Raw genomic sequence first — 16,300 nt, 5'->3', positions numbered from 1 at the left:
CTGCCCCTAAGAGTATCTTCAAGATCCGACACCTCAAGAAGGTAGCACTAAGGACCCTCAGCACTTTGGACATGCCCTCCTCTCCTTACGGAGGTACAGGAGTCAGAAGTGACTGGGAAATGACCTCTTCCCCTCAGCCATAATATTTCTGAACCCATGAATGTCATGTTGTTACTTCCGTTTCATGACAGTGATTTTTGTCTTTGTACTGTACTGCTGCCGCAAAACCATAAATGTCACGTCATATAAGCCTGTGATAATGTTTCAGAATCAGATTTACACCCAAGTATTTTTTAAACATTGTAATTGAATCCAACTCTGCCCCTTCCTATAGCAGCTCATTTCATATATCCTCTATCCCCTGCATGAAGAAAGCTGTCCCTCAGATCCCTTTTAAGTCTTTTTCCCCTTTCTCCTTGACTTTGAAAAGGCCCCTCTGCTTTCAGGTTCATCTAACTTGTGCAACTTGCGGGAAGCACAAGGGAGCCACTTGGTACAGCCTCGCTGTGAATCTCCCCGCAGAGGCATGGGGACATATGATCTGCAAAAGTTGCAAAGAAATCATTTGTACAGAAGTAAAACCTGCGTCTGATGTGAGCTATGGGTCAAAACTTGCTGCACTTGGGTGAGTCGAGATGACTAAGTAGAAGGAAGGAACTCTCGGTTGCTGCAACTCGATTAACAAACTAAAATAACTGCTTATTTCCTCTTTCATAGTTGGTCCAAAACTGAGATGCATTTTCCACTGGGTGTTTTTAATGTAATTAATCTGCCACCATTTGTATTGGTCAACTGGGTTTACTAATTAACCGATCTTGGTTTATCATTGTCAAATGCACTGAGGGTCAGTGAAAAACAGTTCTGCATGCCATGCATATCGATCATTTCATCACAACAGTGCATTTGGGGTAGTACATGGGAAAACAATAGCAAACTGCCCAGTACAGTATTACAGTGCAGGTAGACGATGAGGTGTAAAGGCCAAGACAAGGTAGACTGCGAGGTGAACAGTCCATCTCATCATACGAAGGGATCGCTCAGTGGGACGGAAGCTGTCCTTCAACCTGATTGTAGGTGCCTTCAGGCTTTTGTATCTTCTGCCTTATCAGGAATGGAGGGGGGGGAGAAGACAGAATATCTGGGGTGGTGGTGTCTTTGAGTATGCTGTCTGCTTTACCGAGGCCTTAGAGGGGGCTGGTTTTTGTGATACTATGATGTGCTGAGATTGTACATAAAAGTCAGTAATTTTATGTTCTGTATTAAGGTTAAATCCGATGGAATGTAATGTCCAACCTCAGCATTGCACACTGGATGGTTGAGTACATCCTAATTATCTGCCAAGGTCTCAGCTTTCAAACGGTATCCAACCCAGTCTTGTGACACACTCACTACAACGCTCATATTCTTTATCCTTCACCATCCTCTTTGCCCCATCAATCACCTCTAACCCATTTCTCCACTTCCCATCTCCTCTCTCCACTCAGTGCTAATGCAGGATCTCAACTGGAAATGTCAACTGTTCCTCCCACCCCAGAGAAACCCATCGAGCTCCACTAGCAGGTTGTTTGCTGTTCCAGGTTCAAGCATCTGCAGTCTTGTGTCTCCATGTGTTCTGGAGGTTTGATCAAATGATCGGTCTAATTTAATAGTTCCATTTTACACCATTCAATTTGAATCTACTTTTTGTATGTTGTCCTTTCCCACAGCCTGTTTATTTTTCACCTGCCTAGGTTGAAAGTTAGATAGTTGTTTTATTTTCTCTGTTTTTGTAGTCATATGCATTTAGAATCCGATTGATTGCCACTGACTTGTCTGCCGTGAAATTTATGGTTTGTGGCAGCAGTACCTTGCGAAGACACAAAATTATTACAAAGTTAAGTTGTACAAAGAAAGAAATAGCGAGGCCATACTCATGGGCTTGTGGACCATTCAGAAATTGATGCAGGAGGAAGGAGCTGTCCTTGAATCGTTGAGTGTGAGTCTTCATGCCCTTGTACATCCTCCCCAATGGTAGTAAAGAGAAGAGGGCATGTCCCGGATGGTGAAGGCTGAGGCACCCCCTCTTGGAGATGTCCTCAGTGGGAGAGAAACACCTTGAGAGTTTTACCAGGATAGATTCTGCAGCTGAACCTGGGGTGTTGGGAACCTTTTCTTACCCACAAAATTGTAAAAATTGGAAATGTTAATGATTCCTTTGTAAGACAGCGTAAAGGGAGGAAACGTCATATTAGTTACCAGGAGTGATTCCTGTTGCATCTCAGGGTAGAGGATGTTGTGTAGAATTGTGGATCTACAGCAACAGAGAACTGTAGGTGTTTTCTCCCTATATATTACCGGTCATAGAGAGATACAATATAGAACAGACCCTTCACACCCCCCCAAGCTGTCTGTCAAGCTGCCATTTGCCCTAATCCCATTTTATCCTTCCCTTATTCTCATCAACCCTTCAAACCCCCCCCCCCCCAAAATCAACCCCTTGGCTACACTGCGGGGTGGTTTACAGTGGCCGCTTAACCTACGCGTCTTTGAGATTTGGGATGAAACCAGATGGGGGCCCACGTGGTTGCTGGGAGAATGTGCAAACTCTGACATCAGGATTGAACTCGCCTCTCTTGGACTGAGAGGTGGCAGTTCAACTTTTGAGTTAGCACCTGATCTTCTGTTTCAACATTATTCTATCTGTATAATTACAACCTGTCCAAATCTTTCATAATAAGTCACCCCTTAACCTCTCAAAAGCAAGATCAGGCCGATACCGAAAAGCTAAAATAGAGGAAAATGCTGGAACTGATCAGCAGGACAGACAGCACTTACAGTGGGATACCTAACAGTCCAGATCAAAGAAATAAAATTGGAGACGGTTTGAGATGTGGGGTTTTCAGATGCAGTGGAAGAAAGGATGGGGAGGAGAGAAGATGGGAAGGGCTGGTGAGAGAACAGGAAGTGGAAGAGGTTGAATGATGGAGCCAGGTGGGACAAGGTGAAATGGAATAGTGACAAAGAATATTGGAAAGGTGTGAATGGGAATCGGGGAATTGTTGTGTGAAGCTGTTGTAACTGATGAAGTCAGCCCTCCCCTCCTTTCCACGGACTGTATTTAAATATTTGGCTCAGCTTCCTCTTTCTCTGCCTGTTGAAAATCAGAAAGATACTCAGTGCCAGCACAGTGCTGCTTGCCTCAGTCTTTGTTTCTTTGAGGTTTTGTTTCTCAGCCACCACTGGGTACAGATTCTGCCAGACCTAACGATCAGAATCTCCTGACCTGAGGTGGGTGATGAACTTCTTTGTCTTACTGTTGTCAGAATTTAATTTCCACCCTGTAATGGATTTTGTGGGTCTTCAGCGATTCACTGCTTGTTGGGGCTCCTTCCTTGCAATCTGGCCCCCTCCCCTCTCTCAGTCGCTCTGCAGTGGTGTCACTAAACTGTTAATGAAAGTAAGTTGGTATCTCAGGTTTCTGTAACAGGGAGGAAACCCACTAAAAACTGAGTCTCCACATTGGTTCTTTAAAGCAACACTGGAGTCGGACCCTGCCTTTTCTTTCTCTTGTAGCCCTGTATTTTTTTTATATCCTTTGATGTATTTATATACTTTCTTATAGAAAATGGGTTATGAAGCTGTTTCAGCCTTAGAATCTGTTCAAAACCCTATCCACTTTTATTTTTTAATCCTGTCTGCCTCTTTTTTTCCCTCTATTACTGTGTACCGCATTGTACTACTGCCGTAAAGTTAACACATTTCATGACACATGCCGGTGATTGTAAATCTGATTCTGATTTAGTCTGTGCTCAGTGCTTGTCCATTCCTCCATCAGTGCAGTGTCTGTTACGATGAAGCACCACAAATTCAGTTTCTCTGTCCATGGATGCTGCCTGACTGGCTGTGTGTTTCCAGCATTTGCTGCTTATTTTTATTTTAGAATTCCAGCATCTGCAGCTTTCTGTGAATCTTGTTATATGTTTACTATCATCATGTACAGTGAAAGGCTTGCTTTTTATACAGATCGTTTCTTCACAATGGTACACCGAGGAGGTACAGGGGTAAACAACAACAAAATGCAGAATAAAGTGTTACAGTTACAAAGAGAGTGCAGTGTAGATAGTCAGTACGATGCCAGGCCATAATGAGGTAGATTTAAATAAATATTTTATCTCCATTATAATCTTTTGAAGTCATTTTGATCAATCTCTTCCAGTTGCATTGCTGGTTTTATATAGCAGATGCAGTTTAGATGAGGCTTAAGAATCCCTTTTACAGATGTGCCACCTTGTTGTTAATTGTGATGGTTATGGAAAGATGTGTGCTAGCTTTTGTGTGGTGTAACAAGGAGGTTACGGACAAGTACTGTTCTCTGAGTGATATGTTGGACATTACAATTTGCTAAACTGAGTCTGTGTGGGTTTAGTCAGGGTGATAAGGGTGATGGGTTCCCGGCTGGGGGTAGATGTGACAGAAACAGAGCCTGTGACCATTAACCATTCAGTGGGATTGTGACAGATCTGACCCTAGGCTCAGTGTCACGCGACAGAAGATTTGATCTTCTGCATCTGAATCTTTGACCATGTCATTGAACTAGTGACCTGTCTGGTCATTCTGCAAATTGCTAGCTACTGTGGGCTGTGCCGTCTGTACAGTTTTTAAATAGAGTCAGAAGCATTCACGAGTTTTGAGATTCCAATGTTGAATATGTTTGCATGAAATCAATTATTGTTACACCAATAAAATGTACTTGCTATTAATAGTGCAGGTTTGCTGTTAAATTGTGAATATGCTCACTTTAAGTTGCTTTTTTAAAATTATTTCCTGGTGTGTTAAGCCGTAAATAAATTGAAGGGAACTATTTTTAGGTGCCAAATTCTCCAGCTTTTAACAATCCCTGCTAAGTGTGGGTGCAGCCAGGTTCAATGTTGAGGATAGATCAGGCTGCTTATTCACCCTGGTGTTCATTGAATGACTAATGTTTTCACTGTAGCTGATCCCACCATTAGTTTGGTTATCCCTTGACCTAACAGGATCCTGTAACTAAGCTGTGATAGTGCAAGTTTGGGGCTTGTTATGGACTCATTGCAGAACAGGAAGAGGCTATTTGGCCCATTGTGTCTTGCTAGCTCTCTCTCGAGAGGAATCCAGTCAGTCTCATTTTCCCAACTTTATCCTAGTACCCTGCAGATTCCCATCCAGATTATGTCATCAACTCTGCTTCCACCAGTCTTACAGGCTGTAAATTCCAGACCCATGTCACTCTCTGCATAAAGGGGAAACGAGTTGTTGGAGTACTGTGTGCAGTTCCGAGTATCCAACTATAGGATGCCAGTAAGCTGGAAAAGATACAGAAATGATTCACAAGGATGTTTTCAGGAAGAAAAAGTTGCAGATCTTTTCCTCTGGAGAGTAGGAGGGTCAGAAGTGACCTTTATAAAGGTTTATTAAAATCAAGATGGGCATGGACAAGATGAATAGTCACTGTCTTTGACCCTGGGGTAAAGGAGACTAAAACTAGAGACCAGAAGCCTATGGTGAGAGGGGAAAGATTTAAACGGGACCTGAGGGGTACTGTCATCACACAGACAGATGATAGAGGAACAGTTGCATATTAGACAGGTACATGGATAGAAACGCTTTAGCTGATATAGGCCAAATGCGGGCAAGTTGGCATCAGTTCAAGTAGACAATGTGGTTGGCCTGGATAAGCTGGGTTGAAGACCTGTTTCCTTGCTGTGTAACTATATGTATACGTATGCTCTTGTATCTCTTGCCTAATCTCTTAACTAACCTTGGCTCTGTCTCTTCACCCCCCACCCCCAACACACCCAACCCCCATTCTTCTTATTGTCAATACAAGAACATTAATACTATCTTTAGAATTGTAGGAAAGGCAGGTAAGCTCAGGACATGGATCAGCACATGAAATTATGGTGCTGTAACCATTAGTGAGACTTGGTTGCAGGAGGGATAGGACTGGCAGCTCAATATTCTGGGGTTCCATTAGATACAGAGCGAGAGGGATTAAAGGGGGAGGGGTGGTGTTACTAGTCAGGGAAAAAGTCACGGCAGTCCTAAATCAGGACAGACTGGAGAACTCGTCTAGTGAGGCTCTAGAGATAGAAATGAGGAATAAGAAAGTTATGGCTACGCTAATGGTTTTTTTTTTCCAGACCACCCAAAAGTCTGCAGGATTTGGAAGGATAAATTTTTTGAGAGATCACAGACTGTTGCAAGAAACATTAGGGTGTTATAGTAGGGTCCACATTGACTGGGACTCCCATTGTAAGAGGAACAAATGGGATAGTGTTTGTCAAATGTGTTCAATAATTTTTGTAAATTGTTATGTAGAAGTCCCAACAAGAGAGTGCGTGATACCTGATCTCCTATTAGGGAATGAGACAGGGCAGGTGACTGTAGTTTGTGTAGGGAAACTTTGCATCCAGTGACCACAATGCCATTAGTTTCAAAGTAAATATGGAAAGAAGATAGGTTTGGTCTTCAGGTTGAGATTCTAAATTGGAGAAATACAGTCAAACTTGGTCTCAGAAAGGATCTGGCATGTGTGGATTGAGATGGGCTGTTTTCTGGCAAAGGTGTTCTTGGTAAGTGGGAGGCATTTAAAAGTGAGATTTTGAGAGTACAAAGCTTGTATATGTCTGTCAGAATAAACAGTAAAGATAACAGGTGTATGGAACCTGAGGGAGGGAGAAAAGGAAGTGCATAGCAGGTGGAGGCAGATGAGGTGATTATGGAGTAGAAGAAATGCAAGAGAACACTCGATGAAATCAGGAGGCATGAGGTTGCCTTAGCAGACAAGGTGAAGGAGAATCCCAAGATATTATACAGATATGTTAAAAGCAAAAGGAAGAAAATGGACAAAATTGGTCCTCTGGAAGATTGGAATGGTTATCTATGTATGGAAACAAATGGGGGAGATCTTAAATGGAATTGTTGCATCTCTGTTTACTCAGGAGATGGACTCAGAAGTGAGGCAAAGCTGCACTGGAGTTGTGGACTCTACACAGCATACAGAGGAGGAGGTATTCGCTGTCCTGAGGCAAATTAGGGTGGATAAATCCCCGAGGCCTGACAGGATGTTCCCTGAGGCCCTGTGGGAGGCAAGCACAGAAATTGTAGTGGCCTTAGCAGAAACATTTACATCAACATAACTGACATGAGGTGCTGGAGGACTGGCAATTGCTGATGTTGTTCTGCTGTTCAAGAAAGGCTGTAAAAATAAACCAGGAAATTATAGGTTAATGAGCCTGGCATCACTTGTGGCAAAGTTATTGGAAGGACTGAATAAATGAGTATTTGGATAGACAGGTACTTAATAGGGATAGTCAGCATGGATTTGTGCATGACAGGTCATGCCCAACCAATCTTAAAGTGTTTTTCGAGGATGTTACCAGGAAAGTGGATGCTGTCTACGTGGACTTTAACAAGGCCTTTGGCAAGGTCCTGCATGGCAAGTTGGTCAAATGCTTCAGTCACTTGCCATTCAGGATGAGGTAGTAAATTAGATTAGGTATTTGGCTTTGTGGGAGAAGCCAGAGAGTGGTAGTAGAAGGTTGCCTCTCTGACTGGAGGCCTGTGACTAGTGGATCAGTGCTGGGTCCATTGTTTGTTACCTATTTCAATTATCTGGATCAATGTGGTTAACTGGTGTGGTAGATTTGCAGATGACACCAAGATTTGGGGTGTAATGGACAGCAAGGAAGACTATTGCAGAGGGATCTGGACCAGCTGGAAAAATGAGCTGGAAAGTGGCAGATAGAATTTTACGCAGACAAGTGTGAGGTGTTTCACTTCGGTAGGATTGACCAGGGCAGGCCATGCATTGTGAATGGTAGGGCACTGAGAAATGCGGTAGAACAGAGGGATCTGGGAATACCGGCCCATAATTCATTGAAAGTGATAGGGTCGTAAGAAAACTTTTAGCACATTGGCTTTCATAAATCAATGTATTGAGTATTGCAGGTGGGATGTTATGTTGAAGTTGTATAAGACTGGTGAGGCTTAATCTGGAACACTGAATGCAGTTTTGGTCACCTACCTGCAAGAAAAACGTAAATAAGGTTGAAAGAGTACAGAGAAAATTCACAAGGATTTTGTTAAGACTGGAGGACCTGAGTTATGAGGAAAAATTGAATAGGCTAGGACTTTATTCCTTGGAACACAGAAGATTAAGGGGGCATTTGATAGGGTTATACAAAAGTATGGGGGGTGTAGGGTACATGCAAGCAGGCTTCTCCCACTGAGGCTGGGTGGGACTACCACTAGCGGTCATGGATTAAGGGTGAAAGTTGAAATATTTGAGGGGACCAGGAGAGGATTCTTCACTCAGAGGGTCGTGAGGGTGTGGAATGAGCTGCCAATGCAGGTGGTGCATGCAAGCTCAATTTCAACATTTAAGAGAAGTTTGGATCGGAACATGGGTGGGAGGGGTATGGAGGGCTATGGTTCAGGTGCAGGTCGATGGGACTAGACAGTTTAGATAGTTTGGCACAGACTAGATGGGCTGAAGGGTCTATTTCTGTGCTGTACTCTTCTATGACTCCAGCCAATTGGAACGGCTTTTCTCTGTCTAGCTTATGTAAACATGTGAAATTGGGGCATCACAGTAGCGTATCGGTTAGCGTGATACTACATTTCAGGGTGTCAGAGTTTGGAGTTCAATTCCGGTGTCCTCTTATATTTAAAATAAAGTTTGTCCATTCTTCCTATGTGCACACGGATTTCCTCCGGATGCTCTGGTTTCCTCCACAGAACAAAGACCTACTGGTTAGTAGGTTAATTGGTCATTGTAAATTGTCCTGTGATTAGGCTAGGGTTAAATCAGTGACTTGCTGAGCGGTGGGCTGGAAGGGCCTATTCTGTGCTGTATCTCTAAATAATTAAAGTAAACAAGCTTTCCTGTAGAGCAACACACACAAAATGCTGGAGGGACTCAGCAGGCCAGGCAGCATCTATGGAAAAGAACACAGTCGACACTCCAGACTAAGACCCTTTATCAGTAGAGCCCTTTTGCCAATGACATTTTTGTTATTAATATGTATCTGTAGAGATAACAGGAAGCAACATTTAAAATGTTGGTTTTGATAGTTTGTGAACTTCTGCAATTCTTCAAGCCGCCTGATTTGATTTGATGGAACATAGATACAGTATAACTTAAAATCTACCCATACTAGGTGCTTGGTGGGGTGGGGGGGGGGGGAGGTGGAGAAGTTATGAAAGAGGATGGGGCTGAGGAGAAATTTGAGTTTTCTGGTTAAATTTGGATGTTTTGTAATCAGGAAATGTTAGTTTTTCCAATGAGCCAGTCGGTGTAACTTTCAGTTATGTTTGTGGATTTCCCGTAATTGGTTTCCATGCCATCACTTGCTGTGGTACACTAATATCTTCCAACAACAAGCTATCTGTCTAGCTGGGGGCCTTGTTTACTTTGAATTTGATGCATGAACTTTCTCTGCCCCTCACTTCAGTTTGCTGAACTTGGAGTTTGGACCTGCTGCTGGTAGGACAGGCTAGTAATTTAAGTTTCAGGAAATTCTCTCAGCAGGATATGGTGCAGTGAGATGGTGCTTGTTGTTCTAAACCCAGACTGAAACTAGCATAGCTGGGCAAATCAATGTGAATCTTTACCAATTCACTAGTTCTAAGCAACGAGCAATGAGCTAAAATCTACTCTAGCCTGCAGCTAATTAACCAAACAGTGCGACTTTTGTTCTTTCAGCTGACAGTTTCTCCGACGTGGAAACTTGGTTACAGACAGTTCTCTGAACTCTCTGGCTTCCATTTTCCATGACTATCCCACCATTGCTGAGTTCCCCTTTGTGCCTTGTGGTGCTTTGGCAGTAACCTCGCCGTTTCTTTAGCACTTTGTCTTTTTTTTCTGAGGCTGAGTTGTTAGCTCGACGCTCAACCCAACACGGATGGGCGCAAGGAGCCGGCCAGATTCGATCCCGGGACTACTGGCCTCGAAGTCCAACGCGGATGTCATCACACCACCGACCAGCTAACTGTTCCACCAGTTAGAACAGATCTTTTGCTCGACTGAAGATGATTGGGGACATTTTCTGTTGCTGGGTCCCAAGGGTATCCAGACCCAGTTTTAACTGGTGGTTCACAACAGCTGTGGGTGCAGTGAAGCAAGACCTGCTGAGTGTTAATTTGGGGTGCTGGCTGAATAATGTAGGTATTTATCCCATGGGCAAAATTGAGGCCATATTGGCAAATGGACCACCTGACTTTTGACCCATTCAATTGGCTTTTGCTTTGTTTATCACACGTACATTGAAACATACCGTGAATGGGCCATCACAGTCCAGGGGTCACACCTGCAAAGGAACCAATGGCCAAGTGCCTCTGGAACCAATATAGCATGCCCACAATTTACTACCCTAACCTGTACTGCTTTGGAATGTGTGAGGAAACCCACACTGTCACAGGGAGAATGTGATGGGTATTGAACCCCAATCGTGATTGCTGATTCCATTTGGTTTGGAATGCTGTTGCTTGCTTTTATTGTTTTTGTTTTCTCTTTCTCCGCGGTGTGGGTGTTGGTCCTTTTTTTAAAATTGGGTTCTTTTGCGTTTCTAGCTCTGTGGCTGCCCGTAAGCAGATGAATCTCAATGCTGTATAATGTATGCATTCTTTGATAATAAATGTACTTTGAACTTTGTTGTAAAACATTACACGAACTGTTACTCTACTATGCCACCTTGCCCGTACTGAAGGTGCTGGCAATGTGGTTCACGAAGGTGTTACCAATGACTGGCATGTTCTAAGATCCAAAATCAAAGCAGAGTTTATTGTCATAGGCATGTATGCACAGGAGCAATGAAAAATTTACTTGTAGCGGCATCGCAGGTACAAGACAGTGCTGATGATGACACTGAATCTGGGTGCAGCTATTGTAGGAGCTGTCTGGGGAAGGGCCAAGGTTCAGGGCCCTCCTGACACTAACTAAAACCCTCTCAATTATTTACTTCAAGGTTGTGATTAAATGTTAACTGAAGATAGGTTAATATTAATTACGTCTTGCCCAGCTTATGAACGCCTGCCTATGTACAGCCTGTATGTGCGAACACAGTCTGTGTAGAGTAGTGATAACATATCCTCCTCGCTGACAATCAATACTGGCGCACCTCAGGGGTGTGTGCTTAGCCCACTGCTCTACTCTCTGTATATACACATGACTGTGTGACTAGGCATAGCTCAAATGCCATCTACAAATCTGCTGATGATACAACCATTGTTGGTAGAATCTCAGGTGGTGACGAGAGGGTGAACAGAAGTGAGATATGCCAACTAGTGGAGTGGTTCCGCAGCAACAGCCTGGCACGCGATGTCAGTAAGTTGAAAGAGCTGATTGTGAATTTCAGGAAGGGTAAGATGAAGGAACACATACCAATCCTCATAGAGGGATCAGAAGTGGAGAGAGTGAGCAGCTTCAAGTTCCTGGGTGTCAAGATCTCTGAGGTCCCAACCTGGTCCCAACATATTGGTGTAGTCATAAAGAAGGCAAGAAGGCATCTATACTTTATTAGGAGCTTGAAGAGATTTGACATGTCAACAAATACACTCAGAAACTTCTATAGTTGTACTATGGAGAGCATTCTGACAGACTGCATCACTGTCTGGTATGGAGGGGCTACTGTACAGGACTGAAAGAAGCTACAGAAGGTTGTAAATCTAGTCAGCTTCATCTTGGGCACTAACCTACAAAGTACCCAGGACATCTTTAGGGAGCGGTGTCTCAGAAAGGCAGTGTCCATTATTAAGGACCTCCAGCAGCCAAAGCATGCCCTTTTCTCACTGTTACCATCAGGTAGGAGGTACAGAGGCCTGAAGGCACACACTCAGCGATACAGGAACAGCTTCTTCCCCTCTGCCATCCGATCCCTGAATGGACATTGAAGCTTTGGACACTACCTCACTTTTTTTAATATACAGTATTTCTGTTTTTTGCACATTAAAAAAAAATTTATTCAATGTATGTAATTGATTTACTTGTTTATTTATTATTATGTTTTATTTTATTTAGTAGTATTATTGTACAGGATCAAAAGAAGCTACAGAAAATGGTAAAATTAGTCAGCTCCATCTGGCCTCAGTAGTATCCAAGACATCTAAAGGAGTGGTGCCTCAGAAGGGTGATGTCCATTATTAAGGACCCCCCATCACCCAGGACATGCATCTGTGGTTTGTGGGGAGGGGGAGAGGAATTATTGAGATTTTGGGTTGAATCCCTGCATAAGGTACTACTTGTCTCCATAAAAATAAATTCTGGAGTAGGTGATTGAGTGTATAACTGACTGCAAACCAGGTATTTGCCAAGCAAAGTCAAACAAGCTGACTGTGTCGAGTTTAATAAATGCAGATTATATGAACAATCACTATGGCACTCTCCTCCCAAGATAATTCAGAACAACTGAGGCTCTCCTAAATTTAAAAAAAAGCCATATAGAATTCATACCCTTTCTAATAATCTTGTTTGCTTCTCCTCGGACAGCTGGTATCACTACGACCTGTCTCGCCACGCTGCTGAGGCCCTTCTCCTGTCCAATGGCAACGACGGGAGCTACCTTCTGAGGAAAAGTCACGATGCCCCAAACTTTTACGCACTGTCGGTAAGGTAAGCAGATCAGACGGGGGGCAGAAAATTGCTCAGTTATTAGACTTCCTATTGGTCGCAAAGACAATGAAATGGTTGCTGGAATTGCTGAAGCTAACGCATTTATGGGAGTGTGTTAATTGTGAGCAATCTTACTTGTAGTGCGAGCAAGAGCTCTGGATTCAGTTAAACCTAATTATGCACATTAACAATGTGTTGTCCAATCCAATTACATCTGGAGTGGTCACAAGAGACCACAGAAGCTGGAATCTGGAGCAAAAGCAAAATGCTGGAGGTACTCAGCAGGTTAGGAGATTAGGAGAATGGACAAAGAAGTGGCAGGTAGAATATAGTGTAGGGAGGTGTATGGTCATGCACTTTGGTTGAAGGAATGAAGTCATAAGAAAATTCAGAAATCAGAGGTACAAAGTGACTTGAACATCCTTGTACAGGATTCCCTGAAGGTTAACTTGCAGGTGGTAAGGAAAGCAAACACAATGTTTGTGAGGACTAGTATACAAAAGCAAGGGTGTAATGCTGAGGCTTTTTAAGGTATTGGGCAGACCACACTTGGAATATTGTGAGCAGTTTTGGGCTCCTTATCTAAGGAAAGATATACTGGCTTTGGAGAGGGTCAAGAGGAGCATTTGATGGTCCTGGGTCTGTATTTGCTGGAGTTTAGAAGAATGGGATTGGGTGGGGTGGGGGTGGGGGGTTGTGGAAGAATCTTACTGAAACATATTGAAAAGCCTAGGTAGTGGATGTGGAGAGGGTGTTTCCTATAGTGAATGACTCTAGGACTAGGGGGCACAGCCACAGAATGGAAGGGCACCTCTTAGAACAGAGATGAGGAGGAATTTCTTTACCCAGAGGGTTGTGAATCGGTGGAATTCATTGCCACAGATAGCCGGGGAGGCCAAGTTATTACGTATATCTAAAGCAGTGGTTGACATTTTCTTGTTTAGTAAGGGTGACAAAGGTTATGGGAAGAAGATAGGAGAATGGAGTTGAGAGGGATAATAAATCAGCCATGATGAAATGGCAGAGCAGAGTCAATAGGCTAAAAGGAGCAGAATTAGGCCAATGTCTTCTGGTTCTTATGAAAATCAACTCTCCATTTCCCTCCATGGATGCTGCCTGACCTGCTGAGTTCCTCCAGCAGTTTGTTCTTCTTTTTTGCTTATAATCACAATGGCCTTGTCCAATTATTAATTTTTAAGATTATATACACTCAGTGGCCACTTCAGTATGTACCTCCTGTAAAGTGGCCACTGAACGTATGTTCATGTTCTTCTGCTGCTGTAGCCCGCCCATCCGCTTCGAGATTCAGCCTGCTGTACATTCGGAGCTGCTCTTCTGGACGCCACTATTGTAACGCGTGGCTACTTGAGATGCTGTTGCCTACCTGTCAGCTTGAAGCAGTATGGCCAGTCTCCTGTGACCGCTCATGAACAAGGAATTTTCACCCACAGAACTGCTGCTCGAAGGGTGCTCGTTTTGTTTTTCACACCTTTTTCTGTAAACTCGAGAGATGCGTGTGTGAAAATCAAAGGAGATCGGTAGTTTCCAAGACATTCGTCTGGCACTAATAATCATTCCATGGTCAAAGACACTTGGATCACATTTCTTCCCCATTCTGATATCTGATCTGAACAACAACCAAACCGCTTGACCATGTCTACACGTTCTTATGCATTGAGTTGATATCATGGACCGATTAGATGTTGCATTTACGAGCAGGTGTACCTAATAAAGAGGTCACTGAGTGTACATTGAACTTTAAAGTGTAGCCATTCTTTTCTCCTTATCCATCCGGCCCTAACAAAACAAATGCTTTTCCCTTTTTTCCCACTTTCCTTCACGCAGTCTTGAATTCTGGTTCAAGAAACAATTAACAAAAGCTCAACACCACAAATCAGACTGAACGGAATGGTGAAGGCACTCTGGTCTTGTGTTGCTCTCTGGTTCAGCCTTGTGTGACTGAAATTCACCCTCTTTTGCTCTACATTTCACCAATTACACAGTTAGACACTGTGCTGACACATTTTTTTTCCATATGAGCAGCCTTCAGGAGGGTGAACCCATGGAAAGCATCTGGCCCAGACGGGGCACCTGGCCAAATACTAAAGACCTGTGCTGATCAAGTGTTTATCGAGATCTTAAACCTCTCACTTTGGCAGTCTAAGAAACCCAACTGCTTCAAGCAGGTTTCAATTATACCAGTGCCTAAGAAGAATGTGGTAACCTGCCTCAATGACTGTCCCCAGTAGTGTATTGAGAGGTTTTTTAATAAAGTACATCAACTCCTGTCTGAGAAGTGATTTGGATCTGTTCCAATTTGCCTACTGGAGGAGCAGGTCCACAGCAGATGCCATTTCATCGGCTCTTCACTCAACCCTGGAACATCCGGACAGCAAAGGTGCATATATTAAGGTGCTCTTTATCAACTACAGCTTGGCATTCAATGCCATCATCCCCTCAAAACTAATCAATATGCTTCTAGACCTTGGCCTCAATACCTCTCTGTGCAAATGGATCCTCTATTTCCTCACTTGCAGATGCCGGTCAGTTCAGATTGGCAACAACATCCCCTCCACTAATTCTATCAGCACAGGTACACCACAAGGCTGAACGCTCAGCCCCTGCTCTGCTCATTTTACACTTGTGACTTGAAGGCTAAGCACAGCTCCAATGCCATATTCAAGTCTGCTGTCGTAGGCCAAATTAAAGGTGGTGAGCTTATAGGAGAGAGATTGAAAATCTGGCTGAGTGGTGCCACAACAACAACCTTTAACTCAGTCAGCAAGACCAAGGAGTTGATTATTGACTTCAGGAGGAGGAAAACAGAGGCCCATGAGACAATCCTCATCGGAAGATCAGAGGTAGAGAATGTCAGCAACTTTAAATTCCTTGGTGTTACTATTTCAGGGGACCTGTCCTGGGCCCAGCACGTAAGTGCAATTGCAAAGAAAGCATAGCAGCGCCTCTACTCCCTTAGGAGTTTGCAAAGATTCGGCCTGACATCTAAAGCTTTGACAGACTTCTACAGATGTGTAGTGGAAAGCATATTGACTGGCTCTATTACAGCCTAGTATGGAAACAGCAATGGAAAATCCTACACAAAGTAGTGATTCCGGCCCAGTCCAGCATGGGTAAAACCACCCCTACCACTGAGCACACCTACACAAAGCGTTGTCACAGGAAAGGAGCATCCATCATCGGGGATCCCCACCAGCCAGGTCACACTCTCTTCTCACTGCTGCCATCAGGAAGAAGGTACAGGTGCTTCAAGACTCTCTCTACTAGGTTCAGGAACAGTTATTATCCCTCAGCCATCAGGGTCTTGAACCAAAGGGAATATCTTCACTCAACTTCACTTGCCTATTTCTGAAATATTCCCACACCTATGGACTCACTTTCAAGCTCTCTTCAACTTGTGTTCCTGATATTTATTGCTTATGTATTTATTATTATTATTTCTTTCCTTTTGTATTTAGACAGTTTGCACACTGGTTGAAGGCCCAGGTTGGTGTGATCTTTCATTGATACTGTTATTATTATTATTCTATTATGGGTTTATTGAGTACGCCCACAAGAAAATGGATCTCAGGGTTGTATATGGTGACGTATATGTACTTTGATAAGAAATTTACTTTGAATATGAGGTGTCACTCCTCCAACCTGAGAGTGGCCACA

The 16,300-nt window shown here is 43.4% G+C and overlaps 1 protein-coding gene across 6 annotated transcripts in view; it reads left to right on the top strand.

The window, feature by feature from the left end:
- The window catches only part of dapp1 (dual adaptor of phosphotyrosine and 3-phosphoinositides), a 149,456-nt gene that overhangs the window by 111,536 nt on the left and 21,620 nt on the right, over positions 1 to 16,300 (top strand). For 5 of the 6 annotated variants that reach the window (XM_073042391.1, XM_073042392.1, XM_073042394.1 and 2 more), the window contains one exon: positions 12,503 to 12,625. In XM_073042391.1, coding sequence (XP_072898492.1) covers positions 12,503 to 12,625 — 123 coding nt within the window. Of the gene's footprint in view, positions 1 to 11,125; positions 11,342 to 12,502; positions 12,626 to 16,300 lie in introns of those variants that run through there. The other variant, XM_073042397.1, reaches the window with a different exon arrangement.

Source organism: Hemitrygon akajei, chromosome 4 (genome assembly GCF_048418815.1).
Source record: "Hemitrygon akajei chromosome 4, sHemAka1.3, whole genome shotgun sequence".
Taxonomy (NCBI): Eukaryota; Metazoa; Chordata; class Chondrichthyes; order Myliobatiformes; family Dasyatidae; genus Hemitrygon; species Hemitrygon akajei.
The sequence above is the reverse complement of the archived record's forward strand: the minus strand, read 5'-3'. Positions and strand labels throughout refer to the sequence as shown.